This window comes from Saccostrea echinata, unplaced genomic scaffold (assembly GCF_033153115.1).
Source record: "Saccostrea echinata isolate AGI-Se365-2 ecotype Australia unplaced genomic scaffold, CSIRO_AGI_Sech_v1 ptg000029l, whole genome shotgun sequence".
Taxonomy (NCBI): Eukaryota; Metazoa; Mollusca; class Bivalvia; order Ostreida; family Ostreidae; genus Saccostrea; species Saccostrea echinata.
Window position 1 is genome coordinate 39,628,698 of NW_026889778.1, and position 18,537 is coordinate 39,647,234.

At 35.5% G+C, this 18,537-nt stretch overlaps 1 protein-coding gene across 1 annotated transcript in view; it reads left to right on the top strand.

Moving 5' to 3' along the window:
* The window catches only part of LOC133195298 (plexin-A4-like), a 169,035-nt gene that overhangs the window by 85,137 nt on the left and 65,361 nt on the right, over positions 1-18,537 (top strand). The window contains exon 8 of the mRNA XM_061331149.1: positions 3,875-3,965. Within this exon, the coding sequence (XP_061187133.1) occupies positions 3,875-3,965 (91 nt within the window). The remainder of the gene's footprint in view (positions 1-3,874; positions 3,966-18,537) is intronic.

The window sequence follows — 18,537 nt, forward strand, 5'->3', positions numbered from 1 at the left end:
TTGGAAAAGAAGTCTTCAACCTCATTATAATTCCCTGATCGCATTCTTTTATGTTTTTGGAGAAAATCACCGAACTCAACTGCTTCAATTACTTGCTGAATGCTGCTCGTATATCATTGTAAGTGTACACAGGTTAATTCCCAAATCCTTAGTTTTTTTTGGATTTAGGCTTTGTCTTCTTAACAATATAGCCATAACTAGTTCGTATTTATTTTCCATAGATAACGTTTGGGGTTCCCATATTACGTCTAGACTCAATACATCAGTGTATGTTAAAACAAAGAATTCAACAGTGAATTAATTTATTATTTTGTAAAAGCAGTATAAAAACACATATGGTGAGAAATTATTAATTCACACTTTTGTGTGTTAACCAGTCAGTCTGGCATAATTTCTGTCACCAACCGTAACGACATATACCCCCCACCCCCCGAAACATTTAACCCTGTTTCTGTAAGATAAGTCAATAGACACATGCCAATGCATGTGAGTTACAATTCATTTATATGACTATTATTAATCAACCAATTTTATACTTAAAAGACTATAAACGACTCATCGTTTCAAAATTATTTGTATCACAATCTTGTAATATAAGAAAATTATGTTCGTTTATAAAGAAAATCAATTCACTGTGCTCCAGGGTCTAGAATTCCTGACCAATACTTCACATTTATAGCAACGCACTAAATTTTGCATTTATTTTTTACGCCTCTCATATCTATCTATTATTTTGTTTTTATCATTATGTCCCATAATTGTAAAATGGTGAAGAGATTCAAATAAATGAATGAAAAGGACAAGACCGGATTCCTAATGAATTTTGTTTTAAAAATGTTCAGTATTGCTCCCTTTAAAAAGTGTATTGAATGAAATACCTTAAAATTTATGTGCATTAAATAATTACTTTTAACTCATTTTCTGTTCATCTTTATTGAAATAAAAAGAAAGAAAATCAAACAAATATGTAATACATTACCGAGAAATTTTATTTTGTTGTTTCCGTATTTTTTTCACTCTTAAAATACCACCGTTATGATATATCTGAACAATATTAGTTACAAACAACACAGAATGATATGTTAATCCATCAATAGCCATATTTAAAACAAAGGGACTTCTGAATGAATCCTATGTGCATGAAAATCACAAGTTTCTCATAAAATTCTTGCAAGGAAGTTGCATGTTTCTAGCATGAATTCTATACAGTTTGCACAAAATGCTTTGGAGCTTACACGAAACACTACACGGTTTGCATGAAACGAAAAGCACACGAAAGTCACACACTTTTTAGCTCACCTGAGCCGAAGGCTCAAGTGAGCTTTTCTGATCACATTTTGTCTGTAGTCCGTCTGTCCGTCTGTCCGTCTGTCTGTCCGTCTGTCCGTCTGTAAACTTTTCACATTTTCGACTTCTTCTCAAGAACCACTGGGCCAATTTCAACCAAACTTGCCACAAAGTATCCTTGGGTAAAGAGGATTCAAGTTTGTTCAAATGAAGGGCCACGCCTTCTTCCAAGGGGAGATAATTAAGAATTTGTGAAAAATTAATGGCATCATTAAAAAATCTTCTTCTCAAGAACCACTGTGCTTGAAAACATGAAACTTATGTAGAAGCATCCTCAGGTAGTGTAGATTCAAGTTTCTTCAAATCATGACCCCCGGGGGTAGGGTGGGGCCACAATGGGCGATCAAAGTTTTACATAGGAAATATACAGGAAAAATCTTTAAAAATCTTCTTCTCAAGAACAGCAAAGCCATAATTGGTCATATTTATATGGTAGCATCCTCAGGTAGTGTAGATTCAAGTTTGTTCAAATCATGACCCCCGGGGGTCGGGTGGGGCCACAATGGGCGATCAAAGTTTTACATAGGAATATATAGGAAAAATCTTTAAAAATCTTCTTCTCAAGAACAGCAAAGCCATAATTGGTCATATTTATATGGTAGCATCCTCAGGTAGTGTAGATTCAAGTTTGTTCAAATCATGACCCCCGGGGGTCGGGTGGGGCCACAATGGGCGATCAAAGTTTTACATAGGAATATATAGGAAAAATCTTTAAAAATCTTCTTGTCAAGAACAACAAAGCCATGATTGGTCATATTTATATGGTAGCATCCTCAGGTAGTGTAGATTCAAGTTTCTTCAACTCATGACCCCCGGGGGTCGGGTGGGGCCACAATGGGCGATCAAATTTTTACATAGGAATATATGGGAAAATCTTCAAAAATCTTCTTCTCAAGAACAGCAAAGCCATGATTGGTCAGATTTACATGGAAGCATCCTCAGATAGTGTACATTCAAATTTGTTCAAATCATGACCCCTGGGGGTCGGGTGGGTCCACAATGGGCGATCAAAGTTTTACATGGGAATATATGGGAAAATCTTCTTCTCAAGAACAGCAAAGCCATGATTGGTCACATTTACATGGAAGCATCCTCAGATAGTGTACATTCAAATTTGTTCAAATCATGACCTCCGGGGGTCGGGTGGGTCCACAATGGGCGATCAAAGTTTTACATAGGAATATATGGGAAAATCTTCAAAAATCTTCTTGTCAAGAACAGCAAAGCCATGATTGGTCAGATTTACATGGAAGCATCCTCAGATAGTGTACATTCAAATTTGTTCAAATCATGACCCCCGGGGGTCGGGTGGGTCCACAATGGGCGATCAAATTTTACATAGGAACACATAGTAAAAATCTTTAAAAAAAACTATTTGTTAAGAATAGCAGAGCCATGATTGGTCATATTTATATGGTAGCATCCTCAGATAGTGTACATACAAATTTGTTCGAATCATGACCCCCGGGGGTCGGGTGGGGCCACAATGGGCGATCAAAGTTTTACATAGGAACACATAGTAAAAATCTTTAAAAAAAACTATTTGTTAAGAATAGCAAAGCCATGATTGGTCATATTTATATGGAAGCATTCTTAGATAGTGTACATTCAAGTTTGTTCAAACATGACCCCTGGGGGTCGGGTGGGGCCACAATGGGTGATCAAAGTTTTACATAGGAATACATAGGTTAAATCTTTAAAAATCTTCTACTCAAGAACAGCAAAGCCATGATTGGTCATATTTAAATGGAAGCATCCTCAGATAATGTAGATTCAAATTTGTTCAATTCATGACCCCCCCCCCCCCCCAACCACTTTTATATTTAAACTTTTTAACCTTTCAAGATTGAAGTGATTTCTGCTTTTTCCTAGCCATAGTGCTCAGGTGAGCGATGTGGCCCCTGGGCCTCTTGTTTTGGGGTAGTAGCACGTTTCAGGATCTGTATATAGGGAAAAAAAAATTTAAATCTTCTTCTCAAGAACAGCAAAGACATGTTTTGTCATATTGATATGGAAGCATCTTCAGGTAGTGTATATTCAAGTTTGTTCAAATCATAACCCCCAGAGGTAGGGTAGGGCCACAATGGGTGATCAAAGTTTTACATAGGAATAAATAGGAGAAAATCTTTTCAAGAACAGAAAAGCCATGTTTAGTCATATTGATATTGAAGCATCCTCAGGAAGTGTAGATTCAAGTTTTTTTCAAATAATGAATAGGAAGGGTGGTAGGGAGGGGCCACAATGGCAGATCAAATTTTTAACAAGGGAAAATATAAGAAAAAAGCTTTTGCTCAAGTACAGCAAAGCCATTTGTATATGCTACAATGTTATAATATGGAAGCATTCTCAGATATTTAAAAGTTCAAGTCCTCCCCCCCCCCCCCCCATTTAAACTTCAATACTGAGCTGATTTGTGCTTTTTCTTAGCCAATGTGCTCAGGTGAGCAATGTGGCCCATGGGCCTCTTGTATTAAAGTTTTATTTTTATTCTTCGGAATAGATGAAAATGCAAAAATTTTGTTCACAGCTGTAGCCAGTGTGTTGGAGGTTTAACATCATGTTTTTGGTGTACAGAGGAAGCTCAGTGCAGAAGAGGTAGAGGAGACTGTAAAAACGGAGTAAGTTTATAATTAAGAGCAATTTTCAATCACGACATATCACAGTCATGTTAATTATGAACAATATATCACATTCCGGGAATTTATTTTAGCATGCAGAGGTGTATTGTGAAAATTCATACATTCATTTGATATATGATACAGTGAAATGCAAATATTGATCATTAATTAACACATATTTACATTTAGAATGATTAAAGTGACATCCCTTCAACACTTGATACATTCATTTGATATATGATACAGTGAAATGCAAATACTGATCATTAATTAACTCATATTTACATTTAAAATGATTATAGTGACATCCCTTCAGCACTTGATACAGTGTTTTTTCTCAGTTTTTAAATTCTGTTTTTACTAGTTGATCATTGTTTATATGTGACATTGTTTTATACTGACTTGAGTTCATATTTTTCTTTGAAATTGACCCATAATGCAATTTTTAAATTTTTTTATTATGCCCCCCTTCGAAGAAGGGAGGGCATATTGCTTTGCTGCTGTCTGTCGGTCTTTTGGTCCACCAACAGTTTCCGTTCATTTTCTTCACAGAGGTTGCACATACTGAAATGAAATTTGGTATACAGATTGATCATAAGAATATCTAGGTCAAGTTCTGTATTAGGTACAATCGAACAATTTTTGACAGAGTTATGCCCCTTGGACTTAGAAATATTCCAATTATTTGCAATTTCCGTTCATTATCTTTGCAGAGGTTGCACATACTGAAATGAAATTTGGTGTACAGATTTATCATAAAAATATCTAGGTCAAGTTCTGTTTTGGGTACAATCGAGCAGTATTTGACAGAGTTATGCCCCTTGGACTTAGAAAAATTCCAATTATTTGCAGTCTTCGTTCATTTTCTTAGCAGAGGTTGCACATACTGAAATGAAATTTGGTATACGGATTTATCATAAAAATGTCTAGGTCAAGATATGTTTTGGGTACGATTGAGCAATTTTTGACTGAGTTATGCCCTTTGGACTTAGAAAAATTCCTATTATTTATTCCAAATATTTGAAGATAGTACTCTCTCCTTAGCTGTTCTTAAAGCTGAACACAACTCGTAAATAGCCACATCAGGGCTCGACATTAACTTTTTTCCCTACTTGTCCATTCGGACAAGTGACCAAGACATTTACTTATCTGAACTTCAACTTCACTTGTCCGAAAGAATTTCAATAAAGATCTAATACTGTCAACTTGAAAACTAAATTGAATTCCATTACATGTGCTTGATTGATTCATGATGTTATTGATAAATACAACCAACACATAACACAAAATTTTATCTAGACTTTCTGTCCTAACAACAACATAAATGGGACTGTCAACATCAAACAGAATCCAAACTTCATAAATTCCATGCCTTTGCAGTAGTATGCAATTAGTAAACTTCGATCCCGATCAAGTGTGAACTCAACTACATAGCGATCCATATCGGAATCTAAGTTTGGTATTAGGAACATACTACTTCCGTCTTTGAACTTCAGTACCGTTAACGTTCGACAGTCATTCTTTTTATTATTTTGAGACTTCTTTACATTTAAATGCACTTGTCCAATCGGACAAGCACCCAGCAATATTCACTTGTTCGTAATTTTTTTTTCACTGGTACCGGACAAGCGGACAAACGTTAATGTCGAGCCCTGCACATGCCATATTACTTTTCCTATCTCAAATATCAGCACATGGTATATATACCCTTCACATTCATTACACCTGCTTGCACACCTGAAATACATAGCTGGCATCTAGTATTCCCTATGTTTTCTTAGTGTTTACATTTTTAGCTCACCTTGACGAAGTTGAGATGAGCTATTGGTATACTACAGTTGGGGTCTGGGTTAAAGTTTTATGGGCAAGTCCATTCCAAAGTAACTATGTAACCCCTACAGTACCAACCATAGCCAACCTGACACCCAAGCAGTCCCAGATAGCAGACCCGGGGACTGCTCTGGGACTGCTCTCTCAAAAAGTGGGACTGCTGTGGGACCGCTTTGGGACTGCTCTAGATAGCAAATAGCAGTCCCAGCAGTCCCGAGGACTGCTTTCTGGGACTGCTTTGTTCACTCATGCATGAAAATGGTATTGAGAAACGAAATAGCCACACCCCTTGTGTATTCCAAACTTGCAGGTTCCCTATTGTAGTTTTGTTTACTTTCAGCAGAGAGGTTGTTAAAATTAAAAAAAAAGATAACAGGGATTTCTCATAAAGTTTTAATTAGTAGGGATAGTTACTGAAGAAAAATGGTATATTTTTGCAGATGTGTAAACATGTAAAAGGTCTTTAGGAGCCGTTACCATTGGGGTCTATAATTAATCAGAAAAATTAAATTTGTTATGGATGTGAAAAAAGAAAATGGAAGTTAGGAAATGATCTTTTTCCCTGTGAATTTAATGTTAATACAGGTTTTTGAAGCAAAATAATTTAATTAATTAATTATTGCTGTTAGATTATGTATTCAAAGTTTGCATCATTTAAAAAAAAAAACACGAACATGTCATCATAGTTAGATATTCATAGTGATGTGCTGTACTGGGATATTTTTTAATTGAAAAAGCTAATATCATGCTAAAATAAGAACATTCAATGCTATGTTTTTACCACCTTTAAAATAAAACGTAATTATTAATTAAATGTCCATGAAATAAGATTATTCTACCATTCTTCTGTCACTTAAACAATATAAACAATTATTCATGGATTTATTTATGAATTACTTTTTAACTTATAAAGAAGTTACTGTAAAAATATTACATTTAGCTGTGTATTCATTTTAGCGCCTTTCGTGGAAGGCAACTTCCGCTAATTCAAGTACAATGCTTAATGTCTTGCACATGTAGATTTAAATAAGAACATAAGGAAATGCCCTAAATCAAATCTTTGCTAACTTGTTTAAAAATCAATTTCCGCCAAATATCGTACATGCTGAATATAATACATTTACTATATAATAAAATTATTTAAAAAATAAACGTTTGAAAATATCGGGAATTGCTCTGCCCCTTAAATTAATTAACCCCACCCACTGGGATTGCTCTCTGGGACCGCTGTGGGACTGCTCTGGGACTACTGTTTGATGCTGTGGGACTGCTCTGGGTCTGCAACTGCTAAGCAGTCCCAGAAGTCAGTCCCTGGGACTGCTCTGGGTCTGCTTTCTGTCAGGTTGGGTCTGATTGGTACTGTATCTGGACCAAACTTGCATGGATGATGCATCTAGGGATGCACACAAGTACCAGACTGCTTTAAATGCTGGATTTGACCTATATTTTCCAGGTGAGTAACCAGGTTAAAGTTTTTGAGGCCTTTAGTGACCAAACTTGCATTGATGATGCATCTGGGGATGTATAGTATTAGACATGCTTCAGATACTGGATCTGACCTACATTTTCCAGATGAATGACCAGGTTAAAGTTTTTGGGGCAACTCCATCCCAAGTAATTATAAGCCCTACCTGGATGCACTTTACCAGACTTGCCCTTTACCAGACTTGGATGCTGGATCTTAATTACATTTTCTGAATGACTGAATAGGTTTAACATTTTTTTTAAGCAGGTCCATTCCCAAGTAAATATTAGCCCTGCCTGGACCATACTTGCATAGATGATGCATCTAGGAATTCACATTACCATAGATGCTTCAGATCCTGGATATGACCTTTATTTTCCAGTTGAGTGACCAGGTTCAAGTTTTGGAGCAGATTCCTTCCCTAATAACTTAAAACCCCTTTGGTGACCAGAATTGCATGGATGATGCATGTAGGGAATGCACACTAACAGACTTGCTTTAGATGCTGGATCTGACCTACATTTTGGATCAGGTCCATTCCCAAGTAGCTATAAGCCCTACTTGAACCTATGTTGCATGGAAAATGCATTTAGGGATGCAGACTACCAGACTTGCTTCAGATGCTCAATCTGACCTACTTTTCGTAGTAAGTCCATTCCCAAGTAATTATAAACCCTACCTGGACCAAGGTTGCTTGGATGATGCAACTAGGGATGCACACTTTCAGTCTTGCTTTGGATGCTAGATCTGACTTATCTGGATGACTTGACCTATATTTTCAAGATAATTGAAACAATTTTAAGATTTTAGAACATTCCTAAGAAACTATAAATCCTCTCCAAACCAAATTGCATGCTTGTTACATCTAGATATGTCCACTACCATGACATTCAAGACATTGCCTTCACTTATAGATAATACTTGTTGAGGAGAGTTTTGTAATCTATTTTTGTTGTGCTTGATTCAATGTTGTCATTGACCCTTGTGCAATTAATAAAATTACTTTTTCTCCTGATGTTGTATAGTTGCGAACATTTGAAAATTTTACCCAACCTAGTAGCAATGGCATTTCAAGACACATCTACACAGGTGAGATCTGTATAGCGAAATACTTCAATCAATCTATGAAGAGGTACAAGGCTTGTTAAGGGGGCTTGAACAAATCAGGCGATCGAAGTGAAATGTGGCGGACAAGGATAATTCTTTTCCTTTTACGAGTCATGTTCAGCTTCAATTTGAAAGAAAACTTAAATCTGAAAGATAAGGGCGTGGATGCTTGGATATCAATTCAGCTCTTTAGGCCACAGTAAAAAAAATTCCTTGATTCCCTTTCAAATTGTTTGAAAAATTGTGTTGGGTAGTTTTTATTATACCCCCCGCAAACGAAGTTTAGGGGGGGTATATTGGAATCAGCTTGTCCGTCTCTCTGTCCGTCTGTCCTTCTGTCTGTAGACGAGATGTTGTCCGGACCATTTCTTGGAAACGGTTGCAAGGATTTGTCTGAAAATTTGTACACTTATTCTTTGCCATATGAAGGTGTGCACCTGGTATTTTCATCATGATTGGATAATTTTTTTGCATTTTACAGGTGTTTTTTTCATTTTTATTATGTGGTTTTGTCCAGATCTGTTCCCAGAGACTATTGCATAGATTTGTATGAAAATTTGTACACTTCTTATTTACCATATGAAGATGTGCACCTGGTATTTTCAACATTATTTGATAATTTTTCTGCATTTTACAGGTGTTTTTTTTCCATTTTTATTGACTTAGTCATTTCAGGTTCATGTCTAAGATTTGAAACAGAGAATCTAGAACATTTGTACAAAAATGTGAACTACAGCGTAAAACTACTCATTAGAACTAAAAAAAGATCACAAAGTATTAAAAACAGTTTTTACATTACACAGCAGATAGTGTAAATCCATTTGTCCCTTGGGAGTAATGAGTGGACATGCATCCAGTTAAAGATTAATTAATGAGTTCAGTGTGGGAAGCTGTTAGGGCATCTCTGATCAAGCAGGTCTTATCTATATCTCCTGGGAATTGGGCAGAAAGAAATAAAGATATATGTTGTCTAAGTCTCTTAATTGTAATTTATGTCTGTCAAAATACATAGTTACTGGAACCAGCCTTTTATTTTTAAAATGAGTTTGATATAAAGGTATTGAGATCAATTTGATTTTGTATAATTAATTATGATATTTTTTTTCAACAATCAATTTGCAGAGTGTCATGTCTCACAAAGATGACAGATAGTTGCAAACTATTTTTTCAATGGAATAAAAAACACTGTAATTACTGGTATTGATGTTTTATTAGGCTGCTCCTTAGTTTCATTCATTAAAAAAAAATATAATGAGTAATTAAATTTTCACTCTAAATGTTTAAGCAAATTATGAACACCTCTCACATCTAGAAAACATTAGTGATTTGGTACCTTCTCTGAAAAACCCAGCGGGGGGGATTTGTCCCTTTTGGACAGTTCTAGTTTTATATTTAGTTTTTATTATTTTCATTGTACAGATATTTTTGTTGACCTCATCAGTTAGTACAGAGTGAATAAAAGTCATTGCAGGCCGAGTTCCATTTAATATAACAACCAGTGATCCTAGTTTACTAAATATTACAACAAACACAATCTTATCAGCTTCAAAATTACACTGACATCTAAGGGCATCTAGAATGAAAGTTGAATAGTCAGTTGAATACTAATTCCAATATGAATTGAGGTGGTGAAAAAAAAAATTGGGGCAGGCAGGGATGAGAATTAATCTAGGAATTTTTTATCATAGCCTAATATGTTCTTTGTTGTTCTGTAGGAAAAGATTTTTAGAGAATACTTGAATATAATCCTTTACAGAGATTTGAATCAATTAATGTGGCGATCCAGGGTTCAAGGGTCCACATTTGTACAGTCTTGCATCTGCACTATGGCTGCTTGCATATTTATGGACTATAGATACAACCTTGTTCTGTAGAAGAGGATTTTCATGGAATTTTCCTATTTATGTATGCATGAACCTTAAACCCCTATTCTGGTCCTCACCCTTCACCAGGGTCATAGTTAGGGCCCCCCTCTGCGGGCGCCCTATAGTGATCCGTCTGTCCGTCCGTCCATCCGTCTTTCCATGTATCTGTCCTTCCAAGATCTCTTGTCCGGAGCATATCTTCTCTCTCCTTGGCCCAATCTGGCTCATACTTCACCCACAGACTGTCTTTGCGTAAAGGATGTGCAGTGACCTTGTTTCTAGGTCAAAGGTTAAGGTCATAGCAGAATTACATGAAAAATCCTTGTCTGGAGCATATCTTCTCTCCCCTTGGTCCAATGTGGCTCATACTTCACTAACAGAGTGCCACTGGGCAATGGATGTGCAGTGACCTTGAACAAAGTTTCTAGGTCAAGGGTCAAGGGTCAAGAATAGGCTACCTTACATTTTCCTGTTTTTAGGTCACCTGAGTCACTCAGGTGACCTATTGTTATCCGTTTTTGTCTGTCGTCGTGCGTCGTCCGTCGTGCGTTAACTTTTGAACATTTTCAGCTTCTTCTCTAAAACCGCTCAACCAATTTCAACCAAATTTGGCATATAGCATCTATGGGTGAAGGGGAACAAAAATTGTGAATTTCATGGTCCCTGCCCCCCTGGGGCCCCAGGGGTGGGGCTAAAACCACCAAAATTGATGCAATCTTTAAAAATCTTCTTCTTTACTCCTGGACATCAAGCAGTCAAATTGTTGGCATGATTCTAATAAGCATTGGACCCTCTACCTAAATTGTGAAATTCATGGCCCCAGGGTCAGGGGTTCTGGTGCTAGGGTGGGGCTCTATTGATTATATAGTGAAAATGCATTATTTCTTTGAAAATCTTCTTCTGTACTCCTGGATATTATTTAAACAAACTAAGTGCATGGTTATGACAAGCAATGATGCCTTTTCCAAAATTGTGAAATTCATGGCCCCTGGGTCAGGGGTTCTGGTGTTAGGGCGGGGTGGGGGGGGGTGGGGGGGTCTATTGATTATATAGTGAAAAAGCATGAATTCTTTGAAAATTTTCTTCTCTGCTCCTGGATATTATTTAAACAAACTAAGTGCATGGTTATAACAAGCAATGATGCCTTTTCCAAAATTGTGAAATTCATGGCCCCTGGGTCAGGGGTTCTGGTGTTAGGGCGGGGCTCTATTGATTATATGGTGAAAAAGCATGAACTCTTTGAAAATCTTCTTCTCTGCTCCTGGGTATTATTTAAACAAACTAAGTGCATGATTATGACAAGCAATGATGCCTTTTCCAAAATTGTGAAATACATGGCCCCAGGGTCAGGGGTTCTGTGTTAGGGCGGGGCTCTATTGATTATATAGTGAAAAAGCATGAACTCTTTGAAAATCTTCTTCTCTGTTCCTGGGTATTATTTAAACAAACTAAGTGCATGGTTATGACAAGCAATGATGCCTTTTCCAAAATTGTGAAATTCATGGCCCCAGGGTCAGGGGTTCTGGTGCTAGGGTGGGGCTCTATTGATTATATAGTGAAAATGCATTATTTCTTTGAAAATCTTCTTCTCTGCTCCTGGGTATTATTTAAACAAACTAAGTGCATGGTTATGACAAGCAATGATGCCTCTTCCAAAATTGTGAAATTCATGGCCCCAGGGTCAGGGGTTCTGGTGCTAGGGTGGGGCTCTATTGATTATATAGTGAAAATGCATTATTTCTTTGAAAATCTTCTTCTCTGCTCCTGGGTATTATTTAAACAAACTAAGTGCATGGTTATGACAAGCAATGATGCCTCTTTCAAAATTGTGAAATTCATGGCCCCTGGGTCTGGGGTTGGGGGGGGGGGGGTGTTTCTATTGATTATATAGTGAAAAAGCATGAATTCTTTGAAAATCTTCTTCTCTAATCCTGGATGTTATTTAAACAAACTAAGTGCATGATTATGACAAGCAATGATTGCTTTTTCCAAAATTGTGAAATTCATGGCCGCAGGGTCAGGGGTTCTGGTGTTAGGGCGGGGCTCTATTGATTATATAGTGAAAATGCATTATTTCTTTGAAAGTCTTCTTCTCTGCTTCTGGATATTATTTAAACAAACTAAGTGCATGATTATGACAAGCAATGATGCCTTTTCCAAAATTGTGAAATTCATGGCCCCAGGGTCAGGGGTTCTGGTGTTAGGGCGGGGCTCTATTGATTATATAGTGAAAATGTATTATTTCTTTGAAAATCTTCTTCTCTTCTCCTGGGTATTATTTAAACAAACTAAGTGCATGGTTATGACAAGCAATGATGCCTTTTCCAAAATTGTGAAATTCATGGCCCCTGGGTCAGGGGTTCTGGTGTTAGGGCGGGGCTCTATTGATTATATAGTGAAAATGCATTTATTCTTTGAAAATCTTCTTCTCTGCTACTGGGTATTATTTAAACAAACTAAGCGCATGGTTTTGATGCACAAGGATGCTTTTTCTAAAATTGTGAAATTCATGGCCCCAGGGTTGGGGAGGGGGGGGGGGCTCTATTGATTATATAGTGAAAATGCATTAATTCTTTGAAAATCTTCTTTTCTGCTCCTGGTTATAAAGTAAACTAAGAGTGTAGTTATGATGAACAAGAGTGCTTCTTCATGAATCATAGCCTCTAAGTCAGATGTCTGGTGTAAGGATGGGTCTCCAGAGCTCTCGATTCTCTATATTTGGGGCCGTTCAAAGGCCCCATTCCCAATTCAAAAAGGCACCTTTTTCCCAATTGAATGTGTTAATTTTCCCAATCTGTCACTTCCCCAAATATTGAAGAACATTTTATTAAGATATATAGTTACTAAATTTGTAATTCATAGTTATCTGCATTACAAAACAGAAATTTAGTTGATAACAACCACCAGAAACTCAATATATCATGAATTTAATGTATAATGTCTAGTTATGATTTTCCCAAAATTACCCAAAAGGTCGCTAATTTTCCCAATTTTTACGGCCCCGGCCCCAGTCCCAAAAAGTGGTGTGAGAGCCCTGGTCTCTATCGATAATATAGTGAAAATGCATTAGTTCTGTTAAATAATCCTGTCTGCTCCTTAGTGTTGAGCAAATAAATAAAGTGCATAGTTATGATGAACAATTGAGCTTCTTACAAAATTTTAAATTTTTTTTTTTGGGGGGGGGGGTATATTTGTCTATAAAATGAAAATGTGTTAATTCTTTGAAAATCTTCAACTAAATGCATAGTTATGATGATGATGAGGGTACCTTTACCAAATTTATGAATTTCATGACCCGGGGACATGGGTGTTAGGGTAGGGGTGTGTTAAATCTGTAGTGAAAATGCATTATTTCTTTGAAAATCTTCTCTGCTCCTTGGCATATTGAAGACAAACAGAATTAAAGTTTTAATAAGCAAGGATATTTTTACCAGATTTTTGAACATCAGGACCATTTGGTAAAGTGTTCTGGTCCTATTCATGGGCTCATGACCAGATAGACTTGTAAATAATAAATAGATAAAAAAGAGACAAAAATAACTTATTAAATGTTCTTCAAAGACCAAGAGAGGCCAATGTGACAGGTTGCGATGTGGGGTTAAAAGTAGTACAGAGGAACTATTAGTTTGTTAATAGTCTGCATGGTGATAGTGCTAAATGGGGGATAAATTAGAATTTAATGTATGAGTTGTTACTGAATACTAGACTAATTATTTCATTGATTCTGATCATCCTGTTTCTCTTGCTTTTGGGCAACAAAGCTTCATCTATCAGTTTATTTTATACTCTATGGATCCTCTAAATTGTTGTATTATACTCAGGTGACCGTTAAGGCCCTTGGGCCTCTTGTTTGCTGAAAGCGGGGCCCTTTGAGATGGCCACCATCTCAATGATATCTAGTTTGAACAAACTTGAGTCATATATACAATCCCATGGGAATATTTTCATATGAAATTGACAGGAAGCTTTGTAAATTGCAAAATTTTACCCCAGTTGTGGTCTCATTCATAACCCTACTGTGAAACCTTGTGAGGAAAAAAATGCCTACCCTTCTCTATAGGAAATAGGTCCAGATTTTCCAAGTGGAAAAGAATATCAGGACAAGTGAAAATTAAAAATTTTGCACTCTGCAGACATTCAGTTATATGAATGAACTGGCTATTGCAGACAAACCTGAACCATTTACAGACCCTGAAACGTGCTACTACCCCAAAAAAGCGTGTGACTTTCGTGCGCTTTTCGTTTCGTGCAAACCGTGTAGCGTTTCGTGCAAACCGTGCAGCGTTTCGTGTAAACCGTGCAGCGTTTCGTGTAAGCTCCAAAGCGTTTCGTGCAAACTGTGTAGCGAGCGTGCGAGAAGCGTGTGAGAAACGTGTGACTTTCGTGTAAGAACCGTGTGAGAAACGTGCGACTTTCGTGCAAGAATCGTGTGAGAAACGTGTAGGATTCATTCGGAACTCATTTTATTTTAAATATGGCTATTGGTGGATGAACATGTAATTCTGTGTTGTTTGTAACTAATATTATTCGAATATATTATACCGGTGGTATTTTAAGGAGAAAAAAAACTACGGAAACAACAAAATAAAATTATTCGGTAATGTATTACATATTTGTTTGATTTTCTTTCTTTTTTTTATTTAAATAAAGAAGGAAAGAAAATATTTTCAAAGTAATTAATTATATCAATTTTAAGGTATTTGATTCAATACATTTTTTAAAGGGAGCAATACTGAACATTGTTTTAAAAAAAATAATTAATAATCCGGTCTTGTCCTTGCATTCATTTTTTTGAATCTCTTCACCATTTTACAGTTGTGGTATATAGATATTACAAAAACATATGGGTGATTAATGCAAAATAATAAATAGATAAGGCAGGCGTGAAATATAAAACACTAAGTTTAGTGCGTTGCTATAAATGTGAAGTATGAAAATTCTAGACCGGGGAGCACAATTAATTTTTTTTTTTTTTTAAACGAACATAATTTTCTTATATTACAAGATTGTGGTACAAATAATTTTTAAACGATGAGTCATTTAAAGTCTTTTTATGCATAAAATTGGTTGATTAATAATTGTCTTATAAATGAATCATAATTCACATGCATCGGAAAATACAAGGTCAAATATTTCTTGGGGAGGGGGTGTGTTCAAATGAAAACACAAACTTTTGAGTTTTTGTTATTAACATGTTTTTATAGGTAATTTTCTTTTTAAAGAAAATATTGGGTTTTTTTTTCGAGGTGCGCCTGATGCACCCCTTAAAAATGTATCTTTACACTTCCGACACTCTTCTTACGACTGTGATCAAGGTCATTTACAACAGCGATCACGGGCTCCGCATGCTGGGAACTGAAAACTTCTTCTGCTACATGTACATGTATTATCTCTTGTCAATCATGGCTAAGATGACACCCGACAATAACGATTGATTTTTAATTCGTGAAATTTAATAGTTTTATTAGTATTTAATGGGTAAAAATAAATACGCGTGGATTTTATTTCTTAAATTTATCCGATTCTCTGTAAACAGTGAATTAATTTGCCAGTGTATTCGTGAATAATAAAATATAAAGAAAAAAATCCGGATTAATTATATATTAGTTGTTTTATTAATCAAGCAGTTCTAGGGCATATTTTTTTTTTAGTTTTTAGGACACTGGACATGTATTCATGTATATTGAATGTATTGTTAAGAGCCGCGACTATTGATTACATTTTTTTTTGTCTAGACGGGATTTGAAATCAAAGATTTTACAAGGTGTTGGGTATATTGTTTTTATTTGACACAATTATGCCTTAAAATGGTGAACTAACGCATTACAATACCTATTCCCCCGGCTTCTCTACCATATTACATTTTAATGATAAGTCAAAGTTTTATTCTGTAATGAAGCGATATATTTACCATTCTAATTAAAGTGCAGTTAATGAATAACATGTATCTGGTCCCGCTGGAGACATGGATATCCTTTTTTTTTTCTTAGAACGGGCATTTGTTTCTATAATAATTTTTTCCCAATGGTCTACTTACTGAAACAAGTGCCAGTTATATTTAGCCATGAACAGAAGTAAGATCTCGGTAATCTTTCGTGCAAAGCGTTTCGTGTAAATCGTGTAGCATTTCGTGCAAACCGTGTAGCATTTCGTGTTAACCGTGCAGCGTTTCGTGCAAACCGTGTAGCGAGCGTGTACCGTTCGTGCAGCGTGCGTGTGGGGTAGTAGCACGTTTCAGGGTCTGTAAGAAATAATGTATCATTTTTAAACATCTATCGGGATATAAATACGGGTTGGTCACGAGATCAAATTCCATAAAGCCCAAAGGGCTTTATGGTAAATTTGATCTCGTACCAACCCGTATTTATATCCCGATAGATGTTTAAAAATGATACATTATTACTTATATTTACATTTGTGACTTATTCATATTTTATATTTGCCTGGTTATAATCTTTAATGCGTGAAATGTTTTATTTTTCAAACTCAACGGCAGGTATTTGATTCATTTATTGCGTGTCAATCCTTTATGACGTCACTGAGAAGTTACTTCGAATGTTTATGACGCGAGGAACCCGTGTTTATACGGATATAGATACGCGTTGCTTTCAATAGTGTTATATAAGGGAAAACATTTGCAAATGTAAATATATACATGTAATTCACCTGGTAAATGAATAGCTCCATTGAGCTAAAGACACTTTTATACTTGTAAGTCCATAAGGCAAGATGAAACTGGAGATAGTTATTGTTACAGCACACTCTTTCTTTCAGAGAGGTAGTAATCATGTAAGTATTTTAGTGCCTTTTCATATCAATCAAGTAAAAATATTTATCCATCACTCAAATGTGTATGTTTTTTGTATATATGCAGATTAACACTTTCAGGACCTAGCTCTGTCTGAATTTCAGTTTAGATCTGACAATGAAGTGCCTTGATGTTTCTTTAAAATATTATCAATTTACAATTAATATATATATATATATTATTTGCTTAACTGGAGGAAAACTGAATTTTTAATGACTTATTCAAGTTCTGATTGATTGGCTGATGAGAGTTTTAAAATATGATTATGTTTGGAAGTATATAAGTATATATAATGTGTGCACTTCTTTCAAAAAATTACTCATTTTATGAGAATTTTCACTTGTTTTGAAATACAGTCAAACTCATTTACACTGAAATTTAGGGGTCCTTGAGATTTATTTCAAATTAACCAAATTTCATTATATCCATGTGCCAGGAGTTATGTATAAAATCTGGATATTAAGTTTAAAAAATATATGTGCAAGAATTCATTATTTTTTACATTATAACATTCCATGCAGTGTTTTAGAAATAATACTTATATTTCTCTTTTTCAAAGAAGTCTGTAATTTTTACTTCTTTTTAGCTCTTCTGAGCCAAATACTCAAAGAGCTAATTTTATAATATAATTTTTACTAAAACTAGGGTTGTGACACTTAAATAAGGAGAGATAATTAGGTAAATAGAACCAAAAGTACTGGTTGCTAAAAAATCTTCTCAAGCAGATTATCACCAAACTTACACAAAAGGATGAGGATATGTTGAAGATTAAAATTTGCATGGGAAATCACCCTGGAGCAAAGGGCGTGGTCTCAAGGTCACTTCAAAGTTGACCAAAAATTACATTCTATTAAAATGTTGATATTTTACTTACTGTAAGGACTAGGATCATCAAATCTTGTTAGTTGATGCATCTAAGGACCTCATATCATGTTGACTCAAAAGTAAGTCACAGTGACCTACTTTTATAATTTTGTAGCCATTCTTTTTCAAAATGATTTAGATGCATATTTTGAAAGATTTAAGGCCTATGATCATTAAACTTTGTCAGTTGATGCATCTTGGGTCCTTGGAGTATGTCAACTAAAAAGTAGGTCACCTTGACCTACTTTTTGAATTTTATGGCTAATCCTTTTCAAAACATTTAAGGTCATTAATTTGAATACTGAAAGGTTTAGAATCATTAAATCTTGTAAGATGATGCATCTTGGGGCCATAAAACATATGTATTATAAAGTAGGTCACAGTGACCTACTTTTTGACTTTGCAGGCATTCAATTTCAAGGCATTTAAGAGGCATATTTTGGACATTTTAAGGCCTCTGATTCATATAACTTTGTAAGTTGCTGCAAATTGGGTCCTTGAAAAACGTCAACTGAAAAGTAGGTCACCGTAAAGCCAAAATGACTTCAAATTAAAAGAGTTTTTCAATTTAACTGATTTCAATCTAAATGAGTATTTATTACAAAGAAACTGTACCAGTTTTTTAGAGGAAAC